General features: G+C 39.3%; 1 protein-coding gene across 3 annotated transcripts in view; it reads right to left on the reverse strand.

The window, feature by feature from the left end:
• The window catches only part of atm (ATM serine/threonine kinase), a 132,700-nt gene that overhangs the window by 18,867 nt on the left and 100,584 nt on the right, over nucleotides 1–13,249 (reverse strand). For all 3 annotated transcript variants that reach the window (XM_051678490.1, XM_051678491.1, XM_051678492.1), the window contains 8 exons: nucleotides 12,338–12,572; nucleotides 8,941–9,108; nucleotides 8,719–8,838; nucleotides 7,516–7,733; nucleotides 6,718–6,925; nucleotides 5,531–5,659; nucleotides 5,293–5,433; nucleotides 4,780–4,918 (listed from right to left, as the gene is read on the reverse strand). In XM_051678490.1, coding sequence (XP_051534450.1) covers nucleotides 4,780–4,918; nucleotides 5,293–5,433; nucleotides 5,531–5,659; nucleotides 6,718–6,925; nucleotides 7,516–7,733; nucleotides 8,719–8,838; nucleotides 8,941–9,108; nucleotides 12,338–12,572 — 1,358 coding nt within the window. The remainder of the gene's footprint in view (nucleotides 1–4,779; nucleotides 4,919–5,292; nucleotides 5,434–5,530; nucleotides 5,660–6,717; nucleotides 6,926–7,515; nucleotides 7,734–8,718; nucleotides 8,839–8,940; nucleotides 9,109–12,337; nucleotides 12,573–13,249) is intronic.

Genomic DNA, 13,249 nt, shown 5'->3' on the forward strand with positions numbered 1-13,249 from the left:
AAAAAAAAATTATAATCATCAATTGACAGCCCTAGTTTCTACCCATATGTGAAAAATAAAATTTAGCATTGTGTATAGCTATAACAGTCAAAACATACACCTTATACAATACCACTAAAGCAATGACACAGCATTTACTTTGTAATAACTCACAAAACTTTTATGCATTTTTATTTCATTTTATTATTATTATTTTTTGTTGTGAACACATTGTTTTTGCTTTGTCTTTTCCTCTCACCTCATCTTTTGGATGTCTCACTTTCAGCTTTTTATTGCTCACTTCTAAGACACTTTTTTCCTATACAAACAAAGAGGAAAATATACCGGTATATAGGCTATGTATGTACAGTAAAATGTTAATCGTGGGATTTAACCTTAATTCAACTCTGAGCACCATCCGAGATGGTCTGAGATTATTTGCAGCACTCACAATTAAGACAACATTCTTGCAAACTGTTTTCAGACAACTGACACAGAGAGAAATTCTTCAAATGTGCATACTGTGAGAAGTGATCAACAAACACTGGATCAGACACACGCATCAATGTCTTTTCTTTTGTCTGTTCTTCAAAATATAAACCGTCACGTATAGGTACGGAATCGCTCAGTACTAAAGGGAACAGAATTGCGTTTAATATTAAATCAATACGGGACACAGTTTGTCACATATTTTAACGCCTCACATCCAAACAGCTGAGAAAGTTTAGAAATCTAAAGGCTATAGCCTACTGATATATATATATATGCATTTGCATCAGTTTCACATACAATGATGACTGTTAATTATTACAGATTAGAATGGAAAACAAATTGAGAGAAATAGATCTGAAACAGACCTTTTGTGGGAAAGCCCTTAAATCAGCTTATTCCGGTTAGCAAACATCACCATAGCTTAATTAACATGGTGAGTTATTAAATCCAAACATTCAAATCCTTAATATATTCACACAATAAATGTAAATATGAAATTTACAAATTCCTTTAATTATACACTATCCTTATGAACTTGAGCGAACTTCTCTAGAGTTAATAAAGCGCCAAATGTGCCACCGCATGGTGCTACACCTGTTCACAATCTACTCAGTTTACGCAGTAATCGCATTTTGCGTACTGCTGCTCCACGTGGGCTCTGAGTAGCGCTTATTCGCGTTTCTCTGCAATCGCATCAAACTTGAAGAACTGTTGACACTTATTACTGCTGAAAATATTTTGTTAGAAATTTTTCAAAACATTCAGTGTTAACTTGTATTCCCATGACATTTCCAGGCCTGAAAAACACCATTTCTAAATTCCATGACTTTTCCAAAATTTTCATGACCGTACTAACCCTGCCCTTTACATTTAATACTTGGGTCTTATATTTTTTTATATAACGTAAACATACGCTTTATATTATGTATAAATATATTGCAGTCTAAGGGTGTGTTCACGCTTGTAGTTCGGTTCTCTTGGTCCGGACCAAAAAAGAAAATGTCACATTTAGTCCTGGTTCGCTTAACTTTCACACTGGCATTTTTAACACCAAACATAAAGATATAAAACAAAAGGCAACAGGAAAAAGTCACAACCTGATTGGACAGCTTTTATGACGTATTTTTTGCGATGGAACTTGCAGAACATCCAAAACAAGCGTTCACGCTTGTTCAAATGAACCGCACTAACAGAGCAATCGCACCAGAGTTCGTTTTAATCGACCCAAACCTGCCAAGTGTGAACACACCTTATTGTCACATTGTGCAAAAGCTGGACAACAAATGTGTGTCATTTGGTAGAAAGAGAACTATTCAAAAGTATATTAAAGCACCATGATTTAAAATGAAACAAAAGTACAAACTTGTAAGGTATGCATATTTATACAATGTTATATAAGACTACAATATATTTAGGGTGTGTTCACACTTGGCAGGTTTGGTTCGATTAAAACGAACTCTGGTGTGATTGCTCTGTTAGTGCAGTTCATTTGAACAAGTGTGAATGCTGCCATCCGAACCTTGGTGCGCACCAAACAAGCGGACAGAGACCGCCTGAATAGTGAGTCTCGGTCCGCTTCCAAATCAACTCTGGTGCGGTTCGATTGATATATGAACGCAACATGGATCAAAGATGTCTAAACGGACCAAAAACAGGATGTAATTTGCTGACCTCAAGCATACCTGGTTCTTCTCATCATAGGAGCTATGTTGCCCACTACAGCTCGGTACAGGCGTCGGAACCGCCGTCAGCCGTCCTTGCAGCATATCTTCATTTGTGTGTGCAACGGAGGAATTCCTGCCGCTGTTTTGACTCCTTTACACATTTGATTAGCTCCTCGTTTGTTCTCAGCTGGTAAAAAATACCACCATATATACATATATAAATCTAACAAGTGCATTTCACCCAGCAGCCAGCATTGTTTTGGATAATCGTTAAGTTCCGTCAAAAAATATATGTCATAAAAGCTGTCCAATCAGGTTGTGACTTTTTCCTGATGCCTTTGGTTTTGTATCGTTAGGTTCGGTGTTAAAAATGCCAATGTGAACGCTAAGCGAACCAGGACTAAATGTATCAATTTATTTTTTGGTCCGGACCAAGAAGACCAAAAGAACCAAACTACAAGTGTGAACACAACCTAAATGTGTGAAAGAAAAGGATGCAATTTCTTTTTGCTATGCGTGTGTAACGGGAGCCAGCTGGTACGTGATAGCTGTGTGGTGTGTGTAAACCTCACTTCCCTGATCTCAAAAAGGCGCACTAGCGACTGAATCTTGAGGCTGTAGCCTTTAGCCTCCTCAGTAGCGTGCCCGCCTCCCATGCCGGCGACGCTGGTTCGAAACCCGTTTGGAGTGGGTCGAGCAGGGCCGGTTACACGTTCTCAATAGGACATGTCTTTAACAAACAACCAATCATAGCAGATGCTGCAGACTCTTGGAGTAATATTGAAAAATACCTGTGTATTCAAAAGGTTCAGGTTGATTGGCTGTGAAAATGGGGCGTGACAGTGAAGCATTGAGAAAAGTCAAAGGCAGTCGTTAAGTGTGACCGCTTCCCTCCTTTTTAATCAATAAGTGTGACACCCCCCACACAAATCCAGTTGTTGTAAGTCTGCTAGTGTGGAGCCAGCTTTAGGCAACAATAGGATATAACTTTAACATTCTAACATTACTGCAACTGAACAGGATTAACATTACCAGTTGTATAAACAACACAACAAAAAGAACTGAACATGATACAGTGCTACACACACAAATGCGTTCATCAACTCAGCGTGACTTACTTTAAGAGACTTTAGAGGGCTCATGGAATGCTCTTTTTTTTTTATAGTTTTATCATCTTGTCCACTGATAATGTTAATGAAGTTTTTTTTTTTGTTGTTTGTTTTTTTTAACCAAAACAGTCATAATTTATTAATATAAGATATTTCCACCCTGTTTCTGTCCCTCTGTCTAAATGCTCGGTTTTGGCCTCAGCTCCTCCTTTAAACTTCAGTGTAAACGCCCACTGTTCTGATTGGCTAACACTGTGCAGCCCCATGAAATACAGCAATATCTGAAACTCAATCAGCAGAGAATCAACAACCCCACAATATTATAAAACTACATTTCAGGAATTACACATAACGCACATCCAACACACTGCATCCGAATATAAATTAAACTGTTAATCTCAAGCACAAGTGTTAACACACACCCTGTCTACACCGGACGTGAGAAGCACATAGAGTCAAAAGCAATAGAACCAATTATATTCAACGATTCTCTCTACCATGGAAGCCTCAGTTGTAGCTTGTCACGCCAACAGTAAACAGGTGTCCCGTTCCATTTTGCGCTGGCACTACTACTGCCAACAACTCAAATAAATGGTTTAGAAAGTTTGTGTCTGCGCGCCCAGTATAAACAGCCTCAAGCCGTTGTATCGTATCGCGCCCAGTGTAAAGGTTTCAGCACCATAAACAATCAAACAGTCATAACATTTTATAGATTAATAAATGGAACTGTTTACTTATGTTTTTAACTGCCCCATATCCTTCAATGACAATTCCTTAGCAAAACTTGAATAGTTTTATGACTGGTTCACAAGCAATCCAAGCTGATATCAGTCGACAAAACTTGCAATCCATGTTGAAATACGCAGATGACATATCCACAGTCCAAAGCACTCTGAAGACGCACACATCCAGTTTCCAGTCTCATCATGCACTAAGATGCACATCGCCGGAAATGCATCAAAACGGTCAAAGACGTCCCTCTAATGCGTTTACATACACCAACAATTAAAAATAGCACAGATGGACGAAATAACAGTTTGTTGAGCAGTTTATGCACAAAACAACAAGAGGAAGAGCAGTAGGCCTATATCCTGCTCTCTCACTCTCTCTTTACAAACTGAGCCCCAAGGCCAGTGGGCAGGGCCAAGGGTTCAATAATGTAAAGTAGGCGTTGGTTTTGTTGTTGTAGAGGCGGTCATTAATTAATGAGTACCCTTTGTGACATCACTAAAATACGGATGTAGGGGTGGCGGCGTTTTGGCAGCTTGGTTTCAGTAAATGCTTTTATTGTATTGGGGATTAAGTTTTGAGTTCTGAAATTTACAGTATGTTTTTTACAGTAGAAAGACCTCTTATATGTCAAAATATCAAGGAACATTTGATTCCTCATGACATGACCCCTTTAAGTATTTCATGATCTCCATCATTAATAAATTGAAAGGCGAGCAGTGAAAGCATCAATAGGAACACGTATGCGTGAAATATTTGACATGAGAGGGTTACCTTCTAGACATGACCTGGAGACATTTACTCACTCTTCTCAGTTTTATGGCGACTAGCATCCATGTATGCTAAAGTGATGTAGGCATTACACAGCATCTCAATGCCCTGGATCATCTTGCCTCTCTTTTTACAGACCACGTCAACGATCTTGCGAGCGACCTCAGCACGCTCCTACAGAATAACACATTTAAACCTCAACCTTTTATATTTTTCTATCTATACAAACTCTTTGCTATTAGGCATTATCACATTGCAGAAACAGACTCAAGACTTAACAAATAATTAACATATGTATGAATAAATTAAACAATAAATAAATAATTCAGAACATTCGAAACTCAGAAATTTGAAATGACCTCATCATTTGGAAAATGCATTAAAATATATTTCTTATTTCCAAAAATTTTCCTCAAAAGTAAGAATCGTTAATAGAACCATTGAGGAATCCGAATCGTTAAAAGCGATCAGAATTAGAATCATTACAATCCTCAGGATTCCCATCCCTAGATGTCATGTGTGTACTTGGTCATGGACTAAAAAAGTACCAAGTCCAGAGGTGAAGGTTGGCGTGCGCTGCCCTTGGATAAGCGTCTGCGAGAGAAACTCTCGTCCTTGTTGCCGTTGACCAGAGCCAAGATGATGAACAGAGTGTGGTGGGGGTGGTCAAGAGATGATTGACAGATCAGCTGATGACAGAACATATTTTAGTTTAGTGAGTCTATGATAGATTGCACTTGTGAGGTCACAATTCAATATTCGAAAACAAAAGGAGCTGAAGGTTACCTCATAGAGAACATGATGGAAACCTGTGTCTTGTGAGGTGATGGAGCTGGAGACTTTAGTGCCCATTCGAGCAGCTAACTGGTACATCAGGGGCAAGAACTTGTATGAAGGGATTTTCTTTACACCACTCTAACACCAACACACACCAACAAGCAATTACAATGCAGAATAATTTAATTGTGTTACCCACAAAATCACAATGAAAGTCTAAAATTGAGACTTGCGTCTTTACAGAACAAAAATAGGCGTTTTCAAATCAATGGGCGTTTTCAAACCAGGATGGGTGTTTTCCAACCACTTTACATAATTTTCCTACTACACCGAGATTCCCTACTTTCACTGGATAGTTGAAAAAATGCTCATCCCAGTTTGAAAACACCCACAGATTGGGAAAAGCCCATTATTGTTCCACAGAGACCTATACTTCCTAAAATCTGCTAGCCATTATTGCCCTCTTCCTAATGGAGAAAAAAAGATTTAAACCATTTAAAATGCTTTTTATTTGTTTTCTCCCTTTTTCTCCCCAATTTGGAATGGCCAATTCCCAATGCGCTCTTAGTCCTCGTGGTGGTGTAGTGACTCGCCTCAATCCGGGTGGCGGAGGACAAATCTCAGTTGCCTCCGCGTCTGAGACCGTCAACCCGCGCATCTTATCACGTGGCTTGTTGAGCGCATTACCGCGGAGACACAGCGCATGTGGAGGCTTCATGCCATCCACCGCGGTATCCGCGCACAACTCACCACACGCCCCATTGAGAGCGAACCACATTATAGCGACCACGAGGAGGTTACCCCATGTGACTGTACCCTCCCTAGCAACTGGGCCGATTTGGTTGCTTAGGAGACCTGGCTGGAGTTACTCAGCACGCCCTGGGATTTGAACTCACGAACTCCAGGGGTGGTAGTCAGCGTCTTTACTCGCTGAGCTACCCAGGCCCCCATTTAAAATGTTTTTGATGAATTACTGACACAATATGTAAGCTAGCAGCAACGTTTTAAATAAATAGTTCACTGAAAAGTGAAATTCTGTCATCATTTACTCCAAACCCACATGATTTTTTTCTTCAGTGGAAAACAAAAGGAGAAACTTTTTTAACAATATCCTTGCCCTTCTTTTCCATATAATGAAAGTGAAAGGGGATTTTGTGAAATTGCCAGTTGGAGTTTGGGAGATGTCGTCGTCTTACCCTCATCAAGTCATTGACGGTTTTGTTGTCTGCGTTCTCCAGCCAGAGGGAGGCCAGTCTGAAGACCCAGGTGTCATGTTCCTCTCCCAGCTCCAGGCACTGGATGTAGTTTTCCACGGCTTTGAGGAGGAAGCGGTTGCGGTCGGCCTGCAGGTTGGCCAGAGCCCTGTCGTCCAGCTCTACCTCCCTCTGAACCTTCACTGTGTATCTGCATAGGAACAAAACCCACATTTACAATCCTGTGTTTGTGTAACTGATGAGTAAAAGTTCAAATGTCTATGCTTTTCTTTCCCAACAAGACTTTCTTGGAAAGGAAACAAAATGCAACACAGGTCTATCTGGTCTATCATTTCTAGAGTGTTTTATTTATGTTTTTCCATCTCTCTAAAATCTGTAGACCGCCTATGGTAATATGGCAATGTGGTGCCTGTGGTGACTGTCTATAACTTTTGAAGACAAGGCACCGATTGTTTTGTGATTGATTGTTTTTGCAACTGCTGACTGAAATATGGCTAGGCGATATAGCAAACAAAAACAAAAGTATTCCACAGTAATCACATTACTAATAGATTTAAAGTTACTTTCTAAAACACTTCTCACAGAATTGTTTTTCTACTCAACAAATTCAAAATGTCTATATTACCACCTTGTGCATTGTTGCCTACAAGTCATTCACTTGCTTCTCCCACACAATGACTAGTTAGAGTAAAGTTGGGAAAATTCTGTATAAAAGCCAGCTGAAACATGTAGCAATACACTGGCTTCCTGACAGTTTGTGAGAACTGTCTTGATGCTGACCTGTTGCTGATAACTTTTCTCTCCCGCATGAGGTCCACTTCCTCCTTGGCCTTCTCCAGAAGAGCCTGTTTATTCTCAAACTCTGATGACTTCATGTAGTTCTCAATGCTCTGGTACTGTGCATCAGAGAAACGGGCCAGGGAGAAGAAAGCCTGGGTCTTCTGGCTCTGCAGTTTAGCATCTGAACCAGCAGAGTGATCCTCAATGACCTCCACAGCCTATCATGAACCAATCACTCAGTTACTCACTTCCAAACCTTACAAATAAGCACTGTGGCGGTATCATGGTATTCTTATATTTACCATTGTACTGAATGTTTATGATATTTATAAACTACAGTTTGGACACATCTACCATTTCTATATTGTTATTATTTTCCACCTCATATTATTTCACAATGCTATGAAATAACAAATGGAAGTTTGGTAATTATGCAGAGACCAATAAAGAAAAAGTTTCAAATACTCTCTTATATTTTAGCTTCTTCAAAGAAGACACCCGTTGGCTACATTACAGCTGTGCACATTATCTATTCTCTCAACCAACTTCATGAGGTGCATCCTAAGGTGCTTTTTAAACAGTATTGATTGAGTTCCTGTGTGTGCACTGGACACATTGACTGCTTCTCCTTCACTATCTGGCAAAACAAAACACAACATAACACAACAAAAACAAAACAATCGAACATTTTCTATTCCCTCTTATCCTACAAAACAAAACAAACAAACATGTTCTATTCCCTCTTATCCTACAAAATGAAACAAAAAACAAACAAAACAAAACATCCATTTTCTATACCTGCTTATCACACAAACAAAACAAAAAGCAAAACACAAAACAAAACAAACATGTTCTATTCCCTCTTATCCTACAAAACGAAACAAAAAACAAACAAAACATCCATTTTCTATACCTGCTTATCACACAAACAAACATGTCTATTCCCTCCTATCCTAAAAAACAAAACATAAACAAAACAAAACCAAAAGATCAATTTTCTATACCTGCTTATCACTCAAAACACATCAAAACAACAAAACAAGATTTTAATTTTGTAAAGGTATTCAAACCTAGGCACTATTTATATTTCTCTACAAAACTAATTTCAGGCATTTAAACCAAAGGACCACAAAACTGGCCACTTCTAACAAAAAAGATTATTTTCTATCATGTCTCATGGAATACAGTATGTGATAGCTTTACCCTCTCCAGATATTTCTCCAGTATGACTGCAGGACTCTCCAGACAGGATTCAGCCAGCCAGTTCCCACACAGCCTCAAACACTCCGAATACACTGGTACAACAGCAGGATTCACACTCACCTGCTCACACAAACACATCCTGCATTATTCAGCTGTAAAACAAGTATAATCTGCACCTGTGTAATTGACTACAGGTCCCACCTTCACCCCTCCTCCACTCACCAGATCCTCTAGTTTGTGGATCATCTGTTTGAGGAGCACAAGTGCAAGCTCCTGCTCCTTCTTCACCCAGAACACCTGTGCCTCCTCCAGCTGCCAGGACAACGAGTTTACGGCACCACCGCTCACCACACTGTGCTGCTTCATGTGGAAAACTGCTCGCTCAGCCAGCTACAGGAACATACACAGGGCACTGGGGTCAAAGGTCATGCTGCTCATTAGAGATCTCTCTAAATCTTATGCTGTTAATGTTATGCTCAATGTAATAGATCTATTAGGATGAAGCATTAAAGGGTTAGTTACATTTGTGTATAGATTTTAGATATATTTTAGATTTACCCATGAGACAAGCATGAACCTAAACATAACAGATAGCAAATACAGTGCATTCAGAAAGTATTCAGACCCCTTAATTTTTTCACATTTTGTTATGTTGCTGCCTTATGCTAAAATGCTTTAAATTATTTTTTTCACATCAATCTACACTCCATACCCCATTATTACAAAGTAAAAAACAGATTTTTCATAACTTTGCAAATGTATTAAAAATAAAACAATTAAATATCACATTGACATACATTACCGGTCAAAAGTTTTGAAACACTTACTCATTCTTTATTATAATTTTTTTTTCTTCACATTTTTAGAATACTAGTAAAATCATCAAAACTATGGAATAACATAAATGGAACTATGGGAATTATGTTGTGACTAAACAAAATCCAAAATAAATCAAAACTGTGTTATATTTTATCATCTTCAAAGTAGTCACCCTTTGCCTAGAATTTGCAGACATGTACTCTTGACATTTTCTCAAACAACTTCTTGAGGTATCACCCTGGGATGCTTTTTAAACAGTATTGAAGGAGTTCCCATCTATGTTGGGCACTTATTGGCTGATTTTCTTTATTATTTGGTCCAAGTCATCAATTTCAAAAAATTTACTTTTTTTTAAATTACATTTTAGATTATGAATATGGTGGCACAATTATATTTTTGTCTACAAAACTAATTTCAAACATTTAAGCATACGCCTTCAGATCAAAAGATTTTTAAGATCATGAGAAACATTTCAGTCAAGTGTTTCAAAACTTTTGACTGGTAGTGTAAGTATTCAGACCCTTAACTCAGTACTTAGTTGAAGCACCTTTGGCAGCGATTACAGGTCTTTTTGGGTATGATGCGACAAGATTTGCACACCTGGATTTGGGGATTTTCTGCCATTCTTCTTTGCAGATCCTCTCAAGACCTGTCAGGTTGGATGGGGACAGCCTCTCCAGAGATGTTCGATTGGGTTCAAGTCTGGGCTCTGGCTGGGCCACTCAAGGACATTCACAGAGTTGCCCCCAAGCCACTCTTGCGTTGTCTTGGCTGTGTGCTTTGGGTCACTGTCCTGTTGGAAGGTCCAGTCTGAGGTCCTGAGTGCTCTGGACTAGGTTTTCATTAAGGATATCTCTGTATTTTGCTGCATTCAGCTTTCCTTCAACCCTGACCAGTCCCTGCTGCTGAAAAACACACCCAGAGCATGATGCTACCACCACCACACTTCACCACTGGGATGGTACTGTGCAGGTGATGAGCGGTGCCTGGTTTCCTCCAGACATGACGCTTGGAATTGAGGCCAAACAGTTCAATCTTCATTTCATCAAACCAGAGAATCTTGTTTCTCATTGTCTGAGAGTCCTTTAGGTGCTTTTTTTTTTTGCAAATTCCAAACAGGCTTTCATGTGTCTTGCACTGATCACCCATAAAGCCCAGATCGGTGGAGTGTTGCAGTGATGGTTGTCCTTCAAGTTTCTCCCATCTCCACACATGATCTCTGGAGCTCAACCAGAGTGACCATTGGGTTCTTGGTCTCCTCTCTTACCAAGGCCCTTTTCCCACAATTACTCAGTTTGGCCAGGCGGCCAGCTCTAGGAAGAATCCTGGTTGTTCCAAACTTCTTCCATTTAACAATTATGGAGGCCACTGTGCTCTTGGGAACCTTCAATGCAGCCCAAATTTTTTGTAGCCTTCCCTAGATCTGTGCCACGACACAATCCATTTCTCTGAGCTCTGCAGGCAGTTCCTTTGACCTCATGGCTTGGTTTCTGCTCTGATATGCATTTTCAGCTGTGACTTCAAAGTGTAGAAAATCTCAAAGATGATCAAGAGAAATGGGATGCACCTGAGCTAAATTTCAAGTGTCATAGCAAAGGGTCTGAATACCTATGTCAATGTGATATTTCAGTTTTTTTCTTTTTAATACATTTGCAAAGTTATCAAAAATCTGTTTTTTACTTTGTCATTCTGAGGTATGGAGTGTAGACTGATGTGAAAATAAAAAATTAAGTCGGCAGGAAATGGAAGTTGCGACTGACTTCCGTATTGTTACGTATTTCCGAGTGAAACAGCTTATCGAACAACAAAAAAATGTTGGGCGGGGATTTGAGTTTATCCATTGGATGTTGACTGAATTGTAAAAATATGTGCGTTGCATAGCGGAACGGAGGCAGTTCTGAATGTGAGTTCAGGCACGCACCCCTACAACCATGCAGCTCGAGTCAGAGCCGGTTATCGACCAGAAATTGAACAGCGATCTCAACACATTTATGATCAAACTGACAACATACACGCACAAGCACATCGCAGTCTTTGCTTATGAAGAGGCTTTAAAAGTTGAAAAACGAGTGAGTAAAAGATAACCATATTTTAATGTTTTGAATCACAATACACTAAATATAAAAGGGAAAACAACACTTACTCGTGCTGTGTATCCCAAGATAACTGCATTCAAAAATATAAATAAACTTCAGATGCATCTGAAGGGTTGTATTCATTAGTGATCATCTCAGCAATTCAGGTGTGATACGTCTCCTACACATCCACGAACTTGCCGTTATTCCTCCTCATTCGAAATGCAAATTCAAGCCAACAGACCCGAAGCCAAGGAAGTTTGGGTTAAGGAACGATAGTTTTGAAGAAAAACAGACGAGAATACACCCTGCCATCTTCAACAACATGCAATTGATGCCTCGTTCAACTCTACGCAAGGTTGTGGTATTTATAAGAAAGGGGCAGGGTTTAAGGGGACAAAATTCTCTCACCAGAGAGAAGTCTGTCGTTTCACCGGAAGAACGAGTTATTACATTTTGATGAAAAATTATGAGGTCAAAAAAATACAAATAAAACATATGCATGGATGAATCATTCACAATAAGATCAATAACATGCATTTGGAAAATATATGAGGTTAATTTTCATTTCATGCCACCTTTAAAAAATGTTAGCATAAGGCTGCAACATAACAAAATGTGAAAAAAATGAAGGGGTCTGAATACTTCCTGAATGCACTGTATGTGTCTTATTACATATACAAAGACATCATGGACGCACACAGACATAGACGCTTAAGACATACCTGGGTGTTGCCTGCAGAACGAGCAAGTTTGCACAGCTCCATCAGGTGGGAGGAATAGGCAGATATCAGGTAGTTCTTCCTGTCCGTGTCTGTCTCTGAGGATATCAGTATTTCCTGTATGGATGAGCGCAGGGCTAACACTGGCTCTACTAAACTGAAATCACTGTCCGTTAAGAGATCAGAGTGTTGCTGCCATTTTCTGTACACCTCAATCAGACAGGAGTCACTTATAGGCCTGTTGTAAGCAGAAAAATATATGTATAGTAATGTATATATCTACTTATGATGATTAACAGTTGAAGTCAGAAGTTTACATACAGCTTAGCCAAATACATTTAAACTTAGTTTTTCACAATTCCTGACATTTAATCGAAGAAAACATTCCCTGTCTCAGGTCAGTTAGTATCACTAATTTATTTTAAGAATGTGAAGTGTCAGAATAATAGTAGAGAGAATGATTTATTTCAGCTTTTATTTCTTTCATCACATTCCCAGTGGGTCAGAAGTTTACTTACACTTATTTATTAGAATTTGGTAGCATTGCCTTTAAATTGGTATATGTCTCATCATGACTGTCATGACTGCTATGTTGCTCTGAACTGCACCCAAGACACCCATTATTGCACTTGTGTATATGGTTGTATGACAATAAAAGTGATTTGATTTGATTTGAAATTGTTCAACTTGGGTCAAAAATGTTGGGTAGCCTTCCACAAGCTTCTCATAATACGTTGCTGGAATTTTGGCCCATTCCTCCAGACTGAACTGGTGTAACTGAGTCAGGTTTGTATGCATCCTTGCTCGCACACGCCTTTTCTGTTCTGCCCACAACTTATCTATCAGATTGAGGTCAGGGCTTTGTGATGGCCACTCCAGAACCTTGACATTGTTGTCCTTAAGCCATTTTGCCAC

This window comes from Myxocyprinus asiaticus, chromosome 39 (assembly GCF_019703515.2).
Source record: "Myxocyprinus asiaticus isolate MX2 ecotype Aquarium Trade chromosome 39, UBuf_Myxa_2, whole genome shotgun sequence".
Classification (NCBI taxonomy): Eukaryota; Metazoa; Chordata; class Actinopteri; order Cypriniformes; family Catostomidae; genus Myxocyprinus; species Myxocyprinus asiaticus.